This window comes from Carcharhinus amblyrhynchos, chromosome X, assembly GCF_965287045.1.
Source record: "Carcharhinus amblyrhynchos chromosome X, sCarAmb.v2.hapA, whole genome shotgun sequence".
NCBI lineage: Eukaryota > Metazoa > Chordata > Chondrichthyes > Carcharhiniformes > Carcharhinidae > Carcharhinus > Carcharhinus amblyrhynchos.
In genome coordinates, this window is record NC_137359.1 from 5,210,237 (window position 1) to 5,229,918 (window position 19,682).

Genomic DNA, 19,682 nt, shown 5'->3' on the forward strand with positions numbered 1-19,682 from the left:
TTCATGTCACACTATCTGTAACCCCCATGACTTGGCAGGGCTTGCAAAATCTCACTAACTGTCCTGTCTGGAGACAATATCTCTTAAAGAGACATCTCTTTAACCTGTGCTTAATGCTATCTCCACTCACATTGTCTGCACCTTTAAGACTTGATTAGCTGTAAAGACTCGCATTCTAATCAGTATTCTGCAAACTGAGTTTGTGTCTTTATATGCCTTGTTTGTGATCAGAACTCCCCACTCACCTGACAAAGGAGCAGCGCTCCAAAAGCTAGTGGTGTTTACTACCAAATAAACCTGTTGAACTTTAACCTGGTGTTGTGAGACTTCTTACAATATTTATCCATCAGCCAATAACACTAAAACAGATTCACCTCCTTAGGCCTGTTCCACAATTGAGTTAGATAGTGGCTGAACTGCCTCAACTTCATTTTCCTGCCTTTGCTCCATATGGTCACTTTTTGCTCGACACCTGATCCATCCTTATTCTAGAAGGCTACAGAAATATATCCTCTTCCTCTTAAACTCCCGCCCCCAACAGTAAAAGACCTGTGATGAAATTTGTACTTTGGCCTGGACCCTTTCAAGCTGTGGGATCATTTGGAAAAAAAACAGAAATCTCTTCATTTGCTGATTTGGAAATCAGGTACAGGATGTCACTGAAGAGGATTCTGTTGTAATATGTGTACTACTGCCATGGCACGTTATCCAACTGCATGTTGCAAGATCCTGTGCAATCTAATACATTCATCTTGTAGTTTTCCATTTGTCACGTTACCCTAACGCTGTTATTGCTTCTGTGCACCCTTCCTGTTGAACATGACGGTTGTCAGTAGCATGATAAGAAAAGCCGAAACATCGATAGCCTTGATCTTTAGTAGGACATACACTCTTTATTCAGAGTTTTATTTCGCGGTCTCTAAATAACCTTTAGAACTTCCCCGTTGATTCGGCTCATATCTTTCCAGTTATTATTTTACTGCCTCCTGTCCTTCTGATCGACTTCCGAATTAAAGCTGTTATTCCATTTTACAGTTTCCAGAAATGTGACAAGCTTGAATTTCTTTCTGCCTTTACCTTTAGGTCACAATATGACTTCACGCTTTAAATGAAGCTAACTTCAAGCAAGCGAAGGCCATGTCCCCAATGAGCAGCGAGACAAATAACTGCATTCTAACTGCGCTGAAGGGATTTCCCCTTTGACGCTGGCACTTCCCAATACCGCTTAACGGGTTAGTGGGGGGGTAATCAACGGTTTCTAAATTTATAGCAGTAAGAACGTTCCTTAAGAACACCAAGTCTGGGTGAAATTGAAAACTGTACATGTAATTAGAATTAAGGTAGAAATACCATTGTTTAAATAGATGATTATATATTGACCGAAAGTTTAACACACACCTGTCAATCTGTACTCTCCACCCAAGGCTTGTATTTGGGATTTTTGCCTATTGCTTGTGTCATCTCCGGAAAGTGAGCACATTGCGATTAACAACTTACTTTTAATTTGGCCAGACTTTTCTCCTCCTTTACCCCCCCCCCCCCCCCCAGAAATAAAACTTGTGAAAATTCTTGGATGCTCTTTGTTTTGCAAGTTAATTGACCTTTTATTCTTAAAAATGCATGCATTTTAGGTTTTCTCTGCTATTTTCTTTCCAATATACATTTCTTTGACCCCCCCACCCCCCCTTCCTCTTGCACAGAGCCCACCACTTCGCCCTGGGATTGTCCCTGGGATTCCTTTGTGCTCCTTTAAATATCTGGCAAAGTCTTCAGAACAACCAAATCTATTTGACACTCCTGATTGGCTCGAAGGAATATTAGTCTCGTTCTTGGCTCTGGATTGGTTGACTATGCTGTCAGTCAAGGGGATTTCACTGCAGCCAAGCTTGGTTGAGCAGCCAGCGTTGCAGCAATATAAAAACCATCAGAATGAAGGTGAGGACTATTGTAATGCTTTATTTACCGAGTGTTTGCAATGTCCTTAGTCCTAAAGGTGGTCAACCGGTTCCCTGTGTATTGCAGGTACGTTACAGATATGGTGAAATCTGCCCTGTACAAGAAACAGAAAATAAAAAGCTTGAAAACTGTGGCTGAGATGCCGGGTCCTAGCGCTGTACAGTTTGCGTATGATCTGTTCTTCAATAAAGGGCTGACCAGGTTACATGCGCTTCAGGTAAGGACAACGTGTGAAACTCTGCCGTGAGACATTTAAATATCTGGCATTTGATTGCAGATCCAGCACCGAACAGTCGCACTCTGAAATAAAAATGAAAAAGTGCTGGTAAAATTCAACACGTCTGGCAGCATCCGTGGAGAGAGAAACACTGAATATTTCAAGTACAATATAACTTCGGAGCTGCAATCGTACATTGGAATCTGGCTGGGAGACTTACTGTATGAAGGATGGGAATCTTGTCCACGATTCCCTCCTTTTAAAAGTTGCACAGAGGCAACAATCTTAGTTTTTAGTAAACTTTACTGCAAATTGCAAGAAGTTTTTTTTTCATTAACGTCTACCTTAATAATGAGGAAATCTTTGAAGGAAAACGTATTTGAATATTTATCCTTACTGACTTTTTTGAAAAAGTCCCTTAGTGACTTAATTTAAGAGATACTGTCTTCCTACATGACATCTCAGTCTTGGATGAAGTTTCCAGACCATAGCAGCACGGTGGCACAATGGTAAGCATTGCTACCTCAGAGCGCTAGGGACCTGGGTTCAATTCCCGGCTTGGGTCACTGTCTGTGTGGAGTCTGCATGCTCTCATCGTGTCTGCGTGGGTTTCTTCCAGGTGCTCTGGTTTTCTCCCAAAATCCAAAAACGTGCAGGCCAGGTGAATTGGCCATGCTAAATTCTCCCTCAGTGTACCTGAACAGGCGCTAGAGTGTGGCGATCAAGAGATTCTCACAGTAACTTCATTGCAGTGTTATTGTAAGCCTACCTGTGATACTAATAAATATGTTTAACTTTAATGCTACATAACACAAGGGAGTAACAGTCTGCTCATTAATGATATTCACTTAAGCCTAATGACAATCATTGTGCTCTTACAATCATGCAACAAATAAGGCTGCTCAACCAACTGTATCTGCGCTAACTCTCTGAAAGAAATACACAATTAGCCCCTAGGCCCTGCTCTTTTCCCATAATCCTGCAAATGTCTCCTTTTTCAAACATATTCAATTCCCTTTTGAAAGTTATTATTGCTTCTCTCACCAACACCTTTAAAGCAGTGCATTCCAGTTTGCAACAACTCAGATTATAAAAACTAAATGTGTCTCCCCTCTAGATATTTGCCAATTGTCTTAAATCTGGGACCTCTGGTCACTGACCATCCTACCAGTGGGAAAAAGTTTCTTTCTATCCATTAAAACACATCAGAATTTTGAAATTATGTAAGTGATGCATTGTACACATTTCTTTGGGATGCTTTTGTGACCCAAAAGATTGTTCAAGTGCAAGTCTTTTATTTTCTTGTGTATATTACACTGGCTCCCTCTATGTGATTTCATTGTAAGAAGTCTCACAACACCAGGTTAAAGTCCAACAGGTTTATTTGGTATCACAAGCCACTAGCTTTCAGAGTGCTGCTCCTTCATCAGGTGAGTGGGAGTTCTGTTCACAAACAGGGCATATAAAGACACAAACTCAATTTACAAAATAATGGTTGGAATGTGAGTCTTTACAAGTAATCAAGTCTTAAAGGTATAGACAATGCGAGTGGAGCACAGGTTAAAGAAGTGTGAATTGTCTCCAGCCAGGACAGTTAGTGAGATTTTACAAGCCCAGTCAAGTAGTGGCAGTTACAGATAGTGTGACATGAACCCAAGATCCCAGTTGAGGCCGTCCTCGTGTGCAGAACTTGGTTATCAGTCTCTGCTCAGTGACGCTGCGTTGTTGTGTGTTGTGAAGGCCACCTTGGAGAATGCTCACCCGAAGATCAGAGGCTGAATGCCCGCGATTGCTGAAGTGTTCCCCAACAGGAAGGGAACAGTCTTGCCTGGTAATTGTCGAGTGGCGTTCATTCATCCGTTGTCGTAATGAATGCATGGTTTCCCCAATGTACCATGCCTCGGGACATCCTTTCCTGCAGTTATCCTGCCTCAGCACAGGCAGTTATATATACGATACACTTGCAACTCGGCCAATGTTGTCTACCTGATATGCTGCAGGAAAGGATGTCCCAAGGCATCGTACACTGGGGAGACCATGCAGACGCTACGACAATGGCTGAATGAACACTGCCCGACAATCACCAGGCAAGACTGTTCCTTTCCTGTTGGTGAATATTTCAGCGGTCACGGGCATTCGGCCTCTGATCTTCGGGTAAGCATTCTCCAAGGTGGCCTTCACGACACACGACAGCGCAGAGTCGCTGATCAGAGACTGATAGCCAAGTTCCGCACACACGAGGACGGTCTCAACCGGGATCTTGGGTTCATGTCGCACTATCTGTAACCCCCATGACTTGACTGGGCTTGCAAAACCTCACTTACTGTCCTGGCTGGAGACAATATACATCAGGCAGTATGCGAGGGAGGTTAGACAGGTGGTGGAGATGGGAAATGCCCAGACTGAGGGGCTGAAGTGTATATATTTTAATGCAAGGAGTATAGTGAATAAGGTAGATGAGCTTAGGGCGTGGATAGCTGTTTGGGATTGTGATGTGGTGGCCATTACGGAGACTTGGATGTCTCAGGGACAGGACTGGGTACTTCAGGTGCCAGGCTTCAGGTGCTTCAGGAAGGACAGGGAGGGTGGCAGAAGGGGTGGTGGCATGGCACTGTTGATCAGGGATAGTGTCATGGCTACAGAGAAAGAGGATGTCGTGGAGGGATTGTCTACAGAATCTCTGTGGGTGGAAGTTAGGAACAGCAAAGGGTCAAAAACTTTGCTGGGTGTAATCTATAGGCCGCCCAATAGTGACAGGGAAGTTGAAGTGCAAATAGGGAAACAGATTCTGGAGAGATGTTTTAATAACAGAGTTGTCGTGATGGGAGACTTCAATTTCCCAAACATCGACTGGAATATCCCTAGGGTAAGGGGTATAGATGGGGAGGAGTTTGTTAGGTGTGTTCAGGAGGGTTTCCTGACGCAGTATGTGGACAAGCCTACGAGGGGAGAGGCTGTACTTGACCTGGTACTGGCGAATGAACCAGGGCAGGTGACGGATCTTTCGGTAGGAGAGCATCTTGGATATGGTGACCATAATTCTATCTCCTTCACAATTGCGTTGGAACGAGATAGGATCAGGCAGGCTAGGAAGGTGTTTGTCTGGGGTAAGGGGAGATACGAAGAAGTCAGGAAGTTACTTGGACAAATAAACTGGAAGGAGGCGTTCTTAGGGAAAAGTACCAAAGGAAGGTGGCAGATATTCAAGGAATGTGTGTCTGGAGCTCTGAATGACAACGTTCCGATGAGACGAGGGGGTTTTGGTGGGTCGAGGGAACCGTGGTGCACAAAGGATGTGTTGAACCTAGTCAGGAAGAAAAGGAAGGTGTACAAGAGGTTCAGGGAATTAGGAGATGTTAAAGATCTTGAGGAGTATAAGGACTGTAGGAGGGAACTTAAAAGGGAAATTAGGAGAGCCAGAAGGGGTCATGAGAAGACCTTGGCGGGTAAGATTAAGGAGAATCCCAAGGCCTTCTATAAATATGTGAAAGGTAAAAGGATAAGAAGAGAAGGGATAGGACCGATAAAAGGTGAGGGGGGAAAGGTTTGTGTGGAACCAGAAGAAATGGCGGAGGTGCTTAACGAGTACTTCGCCTCAGTATTCACGGTGGAAGCCGATCTGGGAGATTTTGCTACGGATTTGCAGCAGATGGAAAGGATTGAGTACGTGAATATTAAGGAGGAGGATGTGTTGGAACTTTTGAATTCTATCAAGGTAGATAAGTCGCCGGGACCAGATGGGATGTACCCCAGGATACTGTGGGAGGCGAGGGAAGAGATTGCAGAACCCCTGGCGATGATCTTTGCGTCGTCAATGGAGACGGGAGAGGTTCCAGAGGATTGGAGGATTGCGGATGTAGTTCCTATTTTTAAGAAAGGGAACAGAGATAGCCCGGGAAATTACCGACCGGTGAGTCTGACCTCAGTGGTTGGTAAGCTGATGGAGAGGCTTCTGAGGGACAAGATTTACGAACATTTGGAGAGGTTTGACATGATCAGGAATAGTCAGCATGGATTTGTCAAGGGCAGGTCGTGCCTTACAAGCCTAGTTGAGTTCTTCGATAATGTGACTGAACACATTGACGAAGGAAGTGCCGTGGACGTAGTGTACATGGACTTCAGCAAGGCGTTTGATAAGGTCCCCCATGCAAGACTTCTTGAGAAGGTGAGAGGGCATGGGATCCAAGGGCCTTTGGCCTTGTGGATCCAGAACTGGCTTGCCTGCAGAAGGCAGAGAGTGGTTGTGGATGGGGCTTTTTCTGAATGGAGGTCAGTCACCAGCGGAGTGCCTCAAGGATCTGTTCTGGGACCCTTGTTGTTTGTCATTTTCATAAATGACCTGGATGAGGAAGTGGAGGGATGGGTAAGTAAGTTCGCTGATGACACGAAGGTCGGTGGTGTTGTGGATGATCTGGAAGGATGGCAAAAGTTGCAGCAGGACATAGATAGGATGCAGGACTGGGCGGAGAAGTGGCAGATGGACTTCAACGCGGATAAATGTGTTGTCGTCCATTTTGGCAGAACCAACGGGATGAACGAGTACACTATTAAGGGCAGAAGTCTGAGTAGTGTTGAGGAGCAGAAGGATCTTGGGGTCCGGGTCCACAGGACTCTTAAATCGGCCTCGCAGGTGGAGGAGGTGGTCAAGAAGGCGTATGGTGTACTGGCCTTCATTAATCGAGGGATTGAGTTTAGGAGTCGGGAGGTAATGCTGGAACTTTATAAGACCCTTGTCAGGCCTCATTTGGAGTATTGTGCGCAGTTCTGGTCGCCTCACTATAGGAAAGATGTAGAAGCTATTGAAAGGGTGCAGAGGAGATTTACAAGGATGTTGCCTGGACTGGGAGGCATGCCTTATGAAGTTAGGTTGAGGGAGCTGGGACTCTTTTCCCTGGAGAGACGAAGGTTGAGAGGCGACCTGATAGAAGTTTACAAAATGTTGAGAGGGATAGATAGGGTGGACTCTCAGAGGCTATTTCCCCGGTTTGAAATGGTCGCTACGAGAGGACACAGATTTAAGGTGCGGGGAGGGAGGTTCAGAAGTGATGTTAGGGGTAAGTTTTTCACTCAGAGGGTGGTGAGTGAATGGAATCGGCTGCCGTCAGTGGTGGTGGAGGCGAACTCGCTGGGGTCTTTTAAAAGACTTCTGGATGAGTATATGGGGTTTAATGAGATTGAGGGTTATAGATAGGTCTGTAGGTTGGTAGGTGATGTGGTCGGCGCAACTTGTGGGCCGAAGGGCCTGTTTGTGCTGTAGTGTTCTATGTTCTATGTTCTATGTTCTATCTCTGTAACCTGTGCTTAACCCTCTCTCCACTCACATTGTCTGTACCTTTAAGACTTGATTATCTGTAAAGACTCACATTCCAACCATTATTTTGTAAATTGAGTTTGTGTCTTTATGTGCCCTGTTTGTGAACAGAACTCCCACTCACCTGATGAAGGGGCAGTGCTCTGAAAGCTAGTGGCTTGTGGTACCAAATAAACCTGTTGGACTTCAACCTGGTGTTGTGAGGCTTCTTACTGTGTTTACCCCAGTCCAATGCCAGCATCTCCACATTGTGATTTCATTGCCCTGATATGTCTGATTCTATGACCTTAGATGAAGTGGAGCTGATCTCATCATCTTTCATACAACTGCCTCTGTGATTGTGATCTTACCCAGGAGCACAGGACTACTCACTGTACAAAGTTAAATGAATGGCAGAATATACATTTAAGCAGCAAGGTCTTCTCTAAATTTAAAAATAAAATTGTCAAGCAAATAAAGCAAATCACATTGTCACACCACTTGCCTGTGAAATGATGACAAATGATGGACATTTTCTATTGCTGCTATGTCGTCAGATTGCTTGCCTGACATTCAGTCCTGGATGAGCCGACATTTTCAGGAGAAGTCTTTGACAAAATGGTAATGTCACTGGACTAGCAATCTGGAGGCTGGGGTAATTTTCTGGGGACACAGGTTCAAATCCCACATAGCAGTGTGGAATTTGAATTCAACTAAGAAATCTGAAATTAAAATTATTGGTGACCATGAAACATGTGATTCCGGGCCGACAACAATGCTCTTGAATAGCCTAACAAGCCACTCAGCTCTACCAAACCACTACAAAAATGTTCATGAGGAATAAAACTGGATGAACCATCAGCATCGATTTATGTACTGACTTTGTTTCTTCCATGTCTCTTTTACGCTGCTCCAGTACTATAACTCTCTAAATTCTCTGCGTTCCTCCAACTCTGACCCCTTGTGCATTCCCAACTTCCTTCACTCCACCAGTGGTGGCCACACTTTCAGCTGCCTGGTACCTATGTTCTGAAGTTCCCTCCCTGAACACTTCTGCCTCACAACTTTGCTTTGCTACCTCATTTACTTCTGGAAAGAGGTACAAAAGTATGAGGTCACATACCGACTGACTCAAGAACAGCTTTTTTCCTGCTGCCATCAGATCTTTGAATGGACTTACCTCGCATTAAGTTGATCCTTCTCTGCACCCTAGCTATGACTGTAAAACTACATTCTGCACTCTCTCATTTCCTTCTCTATGAATGGTATATTTTACCTGTATAGTGTGCAAGAAACCACACTTCTCTCTGTATACTAATACACGTGACAATAATAAATCAAATCAAATGATTGGCCAAAACTTTAGTCACAATGTCTCCTTATGTGTTAGATTTTAATTGAAAGTATTCTTATGAAGCACCTTGGGACATTCTTCAAGTTAAAGGTGCTATACAAATATGTTATTATTTCTCTCAAGCCAAACAGTGTGACCATCCCACTGTTTGGCTTGAAACTGCATGGTGCATAACAAGGCTGAGCTTGAAGAGCCTCTGGCCTGTATAACATAGTGGCCATTTCCATTTGTGCTATGAAACTGAGCTCTGTGTCAGTATGTAGCCTGCAATATAAATCATGCATTGCCCTGCCCTGACTCATACTCTACAATGGTCAGCCTCACAGCCATTGTGCAGTATAACTGAATCACTGTCATTGCTTCTCTTTACAGGATTGATCATTTGAATTTCTTGCAATTGATGACAGCACTGGGGTTTTTTCCAAGCCAGTCTTGTGCCTGTACAAATGTCTGATCCATTTGTGCTCAATTTTTATTAAAATGCTTGCATCAAAAAAGTACACAAAAGGATCTAGGATGACAGCACTTAGCATTTGTATGGGAACAGTGCTAGTTGGAAAACATGTGTACAAGTATTCCCACAACTATTTTGCCATGGGAGCTCTATCAAACTACACATCAATCTGATATTTTAAGCAATGCGAAGTTCCTCTCCTATCTTTTGAGTTAAAAATACCCCAAAAGTATTGTTAACATCTCTTTACTCCTCAACAACCCCCTCAGCAGATAGTAATCCAATTTCTTTATTAAAGACCTCAAATTGACCTCAAGCTTTCAGTGGGGCTGTGTTTCATCCAACCACTGCCCTGGAAGCCTGGGATCTGCTTCTAACTCAATGAAGCCTGCTGTGCTGTTGAAGTCAGTTTATTTTACAGCCCCTTTTGAAATGATTCTTGAAATATCTTCAAGACCCTCTGACTCTCATTGCACTGCGAACTGAAAGGTTAAAGGATTGTACTGCCAATGTCTTCACCCACTTTATATTCTTGTTTGTTAGCTGGAAGGAAAGGCAAAGTATGGCCCTGTGTGGAAGGCTCGTTTTGGGCCTATCCTGACCATACACATTGCAGACCCAGCATTAATTGAACAAGTCTTGCGGCAGGAAGGGAAGCATCCAATCCGTTCTGACTTATCATCTTGGAAAGATTACAGACAATACAGAGGACATGCTTATGGGCTCCTCACTGCGTGAGTAGAACTAAATCAACTTTAAACAACTGACCTAAAAGAAACCTGTGCATGTACCTTTTATGTAAAACAGCCACCAAATATAGCTGGAGATTGTGATTCTTCACCTGCTTGGATGAGGCGTTAAACCAAACAACAAAACTTATATTTATATAGCACCTCGAACTTATATATAAAATCCCAAAGCATTTCACAGGAGTCTGAATGCCAGTCCCATTGGTTCAGATTTCCTGGCACAAATTGGAGAAGAGCAATGTGTTCTCCTGGTACGCCAGTCAAAATGTGGGCAGCACGGTGGCACAGTGGATTAGCACTGCTACCTCTCAGCGCAGAGACCCAGATTCAATTCCCCACTTGGGTCACTGTCTGTGCGAAGTCTGTACGTGCTCCTCGTGTCTGCTCTGGTTTCCTCCCACAGTCCGAAAGATGTGCTGGTTAGGTGCACTGACCGTGCTAAATTCTCCCTCAGTGTAACCCAAACAGGCGCCGGAATGTGGCGACTTGGGGATTTTCACAGTAACTTCATTGCAGTGTTAATGTAAGCCTACTTGTGACTAATAAAAAAAACTTTAAACTTATAAACAGTCCTTATTGAGCAAACATCACAACTAATCCCTCATGTTGGTGATTGCGGGATCTTTCTGAGCACAAAGCAGCTACCACATTGGCCTCCACAGTGGTCACAATAGTTCAAAATTATTCCTTATATGGGAAGGGTTTTGAGGTTTCTGAGGAACGGAGGCTGCTATAGAAATACAAGCCTTTCTTTCTTGGCTGCATCGTCCCAGTAAGATGGAAGGGGGACAGTTGAGACAGGGTGAGTGGGAGAGGAGGTGGGAATGGAGAGGGGGAGGTTGGAGTGGAGAGGGTGGGGGGAGTGGAGAGGGAGGTTGGAGTGGAGAGGGTGGGGGAGTGGAGAGGGAGGTTGGAGTGGAGAGGGTGGGGGGAGTGGAGAGGGAGGTTGGAGTGGAGGGGGAGGTTGGAGTGGAGAGGGAGGTTGGAGTGGAGAGGGCGGGGGGAGTGGAGGGGGAGGTTGGAGTGGAGGGGGTGGAGGGAGTGGAGAGGGTGGGGGAGTGGAGAGGGAGGTTGGAGTGGAGAGGGTGGGGGAGTGGAGAGGGAGGTTGGAGTGGAGGGGGTGGAGGGAGTGGAGAGGGTGGGGGAGTGGAGAGGGAGTTTGGAGTGGAGAGGGTGGGGGGAGTGGAGAGGGAGGTTGGAGTGGAGAGGGTGGGGGGAGTGGAGAGGGTGGGGGGAGTGGAGAGGGAGGCTGGAGTGGAGAGGGTGGTTGGAGTGGAGAGGGTGGGGGGAGTGGAGAGGGTGGGGGGAGTGGAGAGGAAGGTTGGAGTGGAGAGGGTGGGGGGAGTGGAGAGGGAGGCTGGAGTGGAGAGGGTGGGGGGAGTGGAGAGGGTGGGGGGAGCGGAGAGGAAGGTTGGAGTGGAGAGGGTGGGGGGAGTGGAGAGGAAGGTTGGAGTGGAGAGGGTGGGGGGAGTGGAGAGGGAGGTTGGAGTGGAGAGGGTGGGGGGAGTGGAGAGGAAGGTTGGAGTGGAGAGGGTGGGGGGAGTGGAGAGGGAGGCTGGAGTGGAGTGGAAGCCCTGGCAGCCATCACTTTATGAAATTTGATTTGCTTGTGGAAAAAAAACCAGAAAACATTAAAAATCTAACTGCAGGTCAGTTAGATACTCAACTTGATAGGACCAAAAGCTGGGCAGTACCACGTAGGCCATCTGTTATAAACCTGCTTCATATACAGTTCTATTGAAGTCAGCAAGAGTGTAATAGGTTGACTCATTACTGCCCATTCTGTGCTATCTGCCCAATTCTACTTCCTGATCTCTGCAGAATTACTCGTATTGACTATACACCTCAGGCTGCAAAGGTTCATTTAAATTAAACTTCATAGAAGTAGGATCACAGAAGATTTAACTAGATGTGATTTAAAAAAAAACTTGATCTTTCACTTGTCTTTTTAAAACCTTTTTAAAATAATAAATGCCTCAAAAATCCTCTGGATCTCTCTCTCCAATGGGAGAAAAAGTTTGTTCCTAATGTCTGATGTTTGCAAATTGCTCACCAACCCCAGTTCTTCAACCACGTGACAAAGCAGAAATATCCCCACTGTTTATTCTGACATCTGAACTTAGAGAAAGGAATATCAAAAGGTGCCTTTCACAACAAGTCAGCAACTGGTGAAAGAAGAAGAGGCCAAGAAGCTGTTCAAGTTGCCTGCCATTGAATTCCATCTACCTGCCCATTTGCTCCATCCCCTTGAATAGTTCACAAAAAAAAAATCTAGCGATCTCAGACTTAAAGTTACCAATTGATCTAGCATCAAATGCCATTTGTGGAAGAGAGTTCCAAACTTCTTCCATCTTTTGTGTGGAAATTTTTTCCGAATTTCACTCCTGAAAGGAATGCTGGTATTGACTGTGAAACATTGTGAGCATTGCAGCTATTGAAATTATGCCCTCCTTGAACTATGGAAGCCCAGGAGATCACATTGATCTCCATCCTCTCCTACTTAGCTGCCTGGGAAAGAAACAAGTTAGTAAGTAACACTGCCATAGGTGGCTGGTAGTGACTGTATAAGGTCACTGCTCCTTTTGATTTCTGGCCATTCCTGGACAATTGATGGTACCGAGTTTCATCTTCAATACCTGCTCCCTTTTAATGTAGCTCCCAGCATCAGTTAATTTGCTTTTTGAATGAGACTAAACTAAAATCCCATTGGCCCTCTTGGGTGGGCATATAAGATCCCACAGCCATAATGTTGAAGAAGAGCAGGGGAATTCTGCTCTGTATCCTGGCCAATATTTACCCCTAACCAACATCACAGAAGCAGATTATCTGGTCATTATTCATTGTTTGTAGGAGTTTGCTGTGTGCAAATTGGCTAACATCTTTCCTACATTTTAACAGTGACTACACTTCAAAAAGTACTTCATTAGCTGTGAAGCACTTTGGGACACTATGAGGTTCTGAAAGGCACTACAGTATAAAAATGCAAGTTCTTTCTCTACTTGTTATGTTAATTTTTAAAGGAAATTAAATAGTTATTTTGAAAGGGAGAGTGTGAAAGAATACAGTGCAAGAGCAAGAAACTGGAATTGGATTAATTGACCCATGTGAAAAGCTAGCACCAACACAGGAGGAATGAGTCAAATGGCCTCTCTCCTGTAGGCCCAACTGCATTGGAAGTGTCAGTGGCCCCTTACCCTGCAAGAGATAATGTTGGTTAATGTACATAAAGGCAGCTTGTGGCCTTGTGACAGTGAGCTGTTATTTCCGCTGTGTTAAGGGATTTCTTTCTTGCAGGGAGGGGGAGGAGTGGCAAAAACTCCGCAGTATGCTCAGCAAACACATGCTGAAGCCAAAGGAAGTGGAGGCATATGACGGCGTCCTCAATGGAGTCATCACTGACCTAATCTATAGGCTCCAGCACCAACGGACCAAGACTGAAGGTGTCCTAGTGAAGGACCTGATAGAAGAGTTCTACAAGTTTGGATTAGAAGGTGAGGACTGCACACAGAGGGGAAAAGAGTAGAAAGAAGGAAATCCCCCAACAGATCCCTATCCTTCATTGATTTGCTACCCAACCTGATTTTTGGAGTACTTTTAACCCCACTCACCAGGCAGGAAACCTACAGGACCAGATGGAACATGGGTTTTACACCCATTATTGTTCTCCATGACTTTACTGGAGAGTAAAATTGTGCAGGGTGTAAAACCAGCAATATATCTAATCTTGTGGACATTCCGCCAGGAATTGGGTTATAATTTCCCCAACTGAGAATAATCAGATGTCCTAGTGAAAGAATGATGTCTTCTGAATTGTAGAATAGCTTGAGCTGGTAAGATCGCACCTGTTAGCTTTGTTCTCTCTCCACAGATCCTGTCAGGTCTGCTGAGTTTTTCCAGCATTTTCTATTTTTGTTTCAGATTCCAGCATCCGCAGTGTTTTGTTCTTATTTCAGCCTTCTGTCAACTGCAGCTAAATTCAGTGTCCCAGAATTAAAAGAATAAAATGCTAAACCAATCAGCCTTAAATAATATTCTGAGATTACTGAGCTAATTTTTAAACTTTTTGCCAGGACTAATCGCTGTCCACCTCTACTAATTATTCCAGGCATCTCTTCAGTGCTCTTTGAGACACGGATTGGCTGCCTCAAGGCTGATGTTCCCAAAGAAACAGAAGATTTTATACAAGCAATTAACACCATGTTTCAAATGACGCTCATCACCATGGCAATGCCAAAGTTTCTGCGTAAAATCTACCCGGGACCCTGGCAGAAATTCATTGCCTGTTGGGATTACATGTTTGCTTTTGGTATGTGAGATGCTTTGTTGATGTAACAATGCAGCTTGTTCTCTGTTCAATGTGTTGAGGCTGAGGAAGCGGATAGGGATGGAGGAAGAATGCTGTTTGTGTTTTCATCACAAGTTGCAGACTGTAACAGTGCCTCAAATGAAACTGAATCAGTATTTGAAAATGCAGAATATAAAAGAATATGGGGAAAAGGCAGGTAAACCGGATTAGAGTGAAAAGAAAAGACCAAACATCATCTGACATTCAGTGCCTGCCATCCATTGCCTGCTTACAAGTAAAAACCTATCCCAGTGTGTCTGTGTCCTGCTTTATTAATCTAAATGACAAAGTCTCCAGTGGCAGCCTGACATAGCCACACTGTTCAGGGTGGTGGCACCCACAACATCCCCTGGCAGAGAGGTGCCACTGGTAGAAAAGACATGTGGCCGGCAGCAAAACTCACTGATTGCTTCCCTTGTAAGTTTCTGCAAACATTGTCTCCAAGGTAACTGGAAGTAGGAGGGGTTCGGCTGACATGTAATCATGTGGTGGAGATCTCAGAGGATGTGTGGTGCTGTGAACCTTGAATGTTGTCTCTCTAGGTTAATTCTCCTCCTCCAGTAGACAACACTACAGTGTGAAAGCCAAGATGACAGTTGGAGGTGGGAGGGCAGGAGAAGAGGTCAGTTAGCTGGATGGTTTGAAGATGGCGCACAATAATGCCAACAGTGCAGGTTTAATCCTCATACCAGCTGAGATAGTTCTTGGGGCCTGCTTCCTCACCTTGCCCCATAGTAACATATCAACTCTTGGACAATGAGGATGCTTCATAGAGGGAGCGAGGGCATGGGAGCAGGTGGCAGTCCCACAGCAGAAGACAGAAAGGTAGATAGTTAAACAGCTGTTACAGCCATTGAATCTTACAGCACATGAGGAGGCCACTTGGCCCATTGAGCCTCTGCTGTCTCTTTCCACATATTCCTGCACATTTCACTTTGGACAGCAGACTGTGCCAATAGCAGTGATGTGTTGAGTTCCTTTAGGTTGCTATTCCAAAGGAGGTTCAGTATAGTTAATGCTAGTCAGAGAAAGTGTGGCACTTCCTGGCTTTATCCTTGCACTTACCTTGCATTTATTTTGCAAGCTAAAGGACACATCGATCGAAGGATGGCTGAAATTCAACAGAAACTGGCGAGAAGGGAGCCAATTGAGGGGAAGTACCTGACCTACTTCCTGTCATCCCAGAATCTTCCCATGAGAACCATTTATGGCAACATCACAGAATTGTTACTCGCTGGTGTAGACACAGTAAGCAGTTGTCAACATTCCTTCTTGTGGGTTTCAGATTCCGTAAAATCCAGCAGGAGTAATTTTTAACAGAACTCACTGGGCAGGAAACCTGCTGGCTTGGATGGGACGCTTGTTGTCCACTCTACCAAATATTACTGCCCATCAACATCAGTGTTGACAGGCTATTCCACCACAGAGGCACCAAATTCCAGTACAGTCTTCTGCCAAAAATGAGGGCTGTCATTAGGGCTTCTGACATAACCTAAGGACGGTTAAGGCATTTGTAACACCCCAGTTGAGAACTAACAGCAGAGACTGAGGGTTGATTTTCAAATGTACATTATTCATTCTACATCATGGGGGAGCCTTATTTTCAGCACCAATAACACACTGATCTGCATGCCCTCTCTCTTTTTCCTGTAGATTTCTAGCACAATGTCGTGGACACTATACGAGTTGTCCAGGCACCCAGACATTCAGGCAGCTCTGCACCGAGAAATCAAAGAAATGATTGGAGATAAGGCTATCCCCTCTGCTGCTGACGTGGCAAAGATGCCCCTCATGAAAGCTGTTGTGAAGGAAGTACTGAGGTGAGGTTAAAGAATGAGTGTTGCTACATTGTAAATGTGGGTGTCCCTTCAATATCCTCTGTCCATATCCCTCTTTTGCACTATCCAGGGATTTGTGTCTGGAAGAGTCACAAATAGAGACCTGAAAAGTAATGGCAGAATTGTGTTTTTATTTGTTTTCTTTTATTGGAGTGGGCAAAGTGGAGGTGATCATCCAATAGGGGAAAGCTCACTGGCCTTTAACCTGTAGAGAATGAGTTTGAATGTGTTGAGAGCTTTCTAGAAATGTCATTTCTTTTTGGTGTGGGAAGTGGGCAAATGATAGTAGGGGTGTTGTTCTGAAACTGGACCAGGGGCATGTTTATGGCACCGAATAAAGAGAGCAGGATGTGTCGTTCCCCAACTGGACAGAGGCTGATGCTGACACTGGTCACAAACAGAGAAAGTATTTATCTCCCAAGTACACACATCCGTCAACAGAAACACAAGACAGTGGTGAGAGAAATACATCAGGAATACACGAGGGAATGCTGACTGAAACACGCGTGTAATATACCATTTTTCCACCTTCCAGGCTTTATCCTGTAATCCCAGGTAACGCTCGTGTGATTCCAGATAAAGATATCCAAATTGGAGAATACATCATTCCCCAAAAAGTAAGCAGTATAGAGATTTGTAAGGTTTTATAAATCCAGAGGGTGTGGGTGTTTCCGTCTGCCAAGGCCACAACCTCTGGAATTCCCTCCCTAAACCTCACTTCCTCTCTCCCTATTGGATTCCCTATAAGATTTATTAGTGACAATCTTAGATTTATCACCCCCTGGTTTTGGGCTTTCTGAAAAATTGGAAACATCTCCACGCCTACCCTTTCATAATCTTAAACATAGCTTTTATCATATCAAATCTCTTTTCAACATCCCTCGTATGTATGTGAAATAATATGTAAGTCCTCGCTTAACATTGATAAGTTCCTGGAAAATGCAACTTTACGTGAAACAACTTTAAGTGAATCACATTTTCCCATTACAGCCAACGTAAATGCTATAGTTAGGTTCTGTAGGACACTTCTTGTCAGAAAAAAAATTAAGACATTATTGTCTGTAAGTTTAAATACCATTCATTCCTAAATTGCTATATTTGTGAATGGAATCATTTTAAAAATAAAATTGATTAAAAAACATGAAAGAAATATGTTAACTCCTTTGTACTTACCGTCCCACTCACTGGGCTCTCCCACACCCGTCCCTCCTCCTGGCTGACTCTCGCTCTGGCCATCTCCCTCTGGCTTGCCGACTCCTTCCTGCTTACAACTCCTTCTTCCCGACTTTCACTGTCAGGATCATGAAGGGAGTGGGAGTGTTGGTGAGCAGGAGAGAGTTGGCAAGTGGGAGAGAGATAGGAGTGGGTGAGGCCACTCCCAAATGGCAGCAATTGGGTCACGCTATGTCAACCCAGGCATGAAATTGCACTAAAGCAAAAGTCTCGATACTAAGTGGGCATATCAGCCCCATTATACCCACAACACAAAGGTGGGTGACACTGAATGAGGCAACTTAAAATGGAGACTTAGTGGATAAAATAGCAACTGAAATCAGATGACACAAGTGATTCTCACATTGAGCAGCAGAATCAGTCATAACAAACACCTCGACACAGCAGGTCACTTAAAAAAAAATCCAGACACATCCGGCAAATAAAGATTGTTCTTCATTAATCTTGAAGCTGTGATCTGTGTGTACTTGAGGTAGAGTACACGGGAATACTCCTGCACCCTCCTGCTAGCCAGGTATTCTGATAGCTTATCATTGTTCTAATAGTGCTGTGATGATTCTGAATGACTTTCATTCTTGTATCCAGACCCTGATTACTCTGTGCCACTATGCAACCTCACGAGATCAGGAAGTCTTTCCCAATCCTGACTGCTTTCAGCCCAAGCGATGGCTTCATAAGGATCAGAGATTTCATCCGTATGCATCCATCCCATTTGGATTTGGGAAGCGAAGCTGTATTGGAAGAAGAATTGCAGAGTTAGAGATCTACCTGGCACTGGCGAGAGTAAGTTGGGGAATTTAGGGCAGAAAAGAAAAGGGGTTTTATGTTTCATGACCATCATGTTTAATAGATGCAAGTGGAATAGTTGTAGCACTGACTGACTCAGTAATGTATGTGTATAATCTGTATTGGCTGCTGACTATTTAACTGCTTCTAGATGCTGGTTTTATCAAGAATTACAAATAACCCCACAAGCTTGCTCAACCATTCAGGCAGATCAAGATTTGGGCCCAACTCCACTTGATTTTCCTGCCTTTGCTCCATATCCCTAAGCAACTCCAATTATCTGCCAGCTTCACAACTTCCCTGTGGGAGAGAATTCCAAATTTTCTTGACTCCATGTGTGAAGGAGTGCTTCCAAATTTTCCCTCCACAACAGCCTGGCTCTAAGTTTAAGATTGTGCCACCTTGTTTTGGACTCCACCCACCAGAGGGAATATTTCTTCCTGTCTACTCTGTCAACTTTTAATATTTGAAACATTTGGCAGATCACCAAACAGCCTTCAAAACGCAAGGAAAAACACCTAGTCCTCACAATTTAACTCTTTTAAGCCTTGGTATAATTCTGATGAATGTAATGTCCCCTTATTTACTTAATTGGTATCACAAGTAGGCTTACAGTCACACTGCAAATAAGTTACTGTGAAAATCCCCTAGTTGCCACACTCTGGCGCCTGTTTGGGTACACTGAGGGAGAATTTAGCATGGCCAGCACGTCTGGTGGAGGGTCTCTGAAATCTTTCTCCAGTGAAGAAACTGTGGCGGTGCATTTTACGTGTCTTTTATTTTCAGATTCTGATTCTCTTTGAGGTGAGACCAGAGTTTAAGAGCAGCATCGTAAAGCCAATGACTAGAACTCTGCTGGTACCAGAACAGGAGATCAATCTACAGTTTATTGATAGATGACTGAATGTGTCCACCATGAACATTTTTGGCACTATGCTAAAAGGATTTGATTTCAAGCCTCTGAAGTCTTATCGACCTCTTTAATAGAAAATACATCTTTCATCCAGAACTTTTGATGGGGAATGTTGAGTGGACCACTGACAGACCAGTGTCCTTACAGTACTGCAGAAGACTTGTCTCAATGCTACACCCATCAATGTGACTGGTGTGGCCCAACAGCTAGGCTTTTTTTTTTGAAAGTTTTACATTTTACCAAAACTCAACAAATCCCAAAAATCTAATACAGTACAGAGTAATCAGTATTCTACATAAACATCCAGAAAAGACCAAGTATTTATACAAATGGTTCAAATTATCAATCATTGTAATTGTTGTAGCCACGTCTCCTCTCATACAGATAAATAAAGAGGAAGGGATCTCAGGATAGCTGGATAAAGCCTTGAGTACATGGCACCATGGTGCACACCCTCCCCCACAGGATAACAGACAGAGCTACACAATATACGGGATCCCTTATGGGGCAACATGCAACCAACCAGGGCCTAACACGACATCCTAGG

At 44.2% G+C, this 19,682-nt stretch overlaps 1 protein-coding gene across 1 annotated transcript; it reads left to right on the top strand.

Moving 5' to 3' along the window:
- The first annotated feature begins 1,114 nt into the window (after positions 1 to 1,114).
- cyp27b1 (cytochrome P450, family 27, subfamily B, polypeptide 1) lies at positions 1,115 to 19,122 on the top strand. Its single transcript, XM_080217824.1, has 11 exons — positions 1,115 to 1,232; positions 1,701 to 1,935; positions 2,023 to 2,173; positions 9,815 to 10,005; positions 13,315 to 13,511; positions 14,126 to 14,326; positions 15,450 to 15,613; positions 16,019 to 16,185; positions 16,739 to 16,820; positions 18,022 to 18,219; positions 19,009 to 19,122. The coding sequence occupies exons 3-11, from the start codon at positions 2,036 to 2,038 to the stop codon at positions 19,120 to 19,122; spliced, it is 1,452 nt and encodes a 483-aa protein (XP_080073950.1). The 5' UTR covers positions 1,115 to 1,232; positions 1,701 to 1,935; positions 2,023 to 2,035.
- The last annotated feature ends 560 nt before the right edge of the window (positions 19,123 to 19,682 follow it).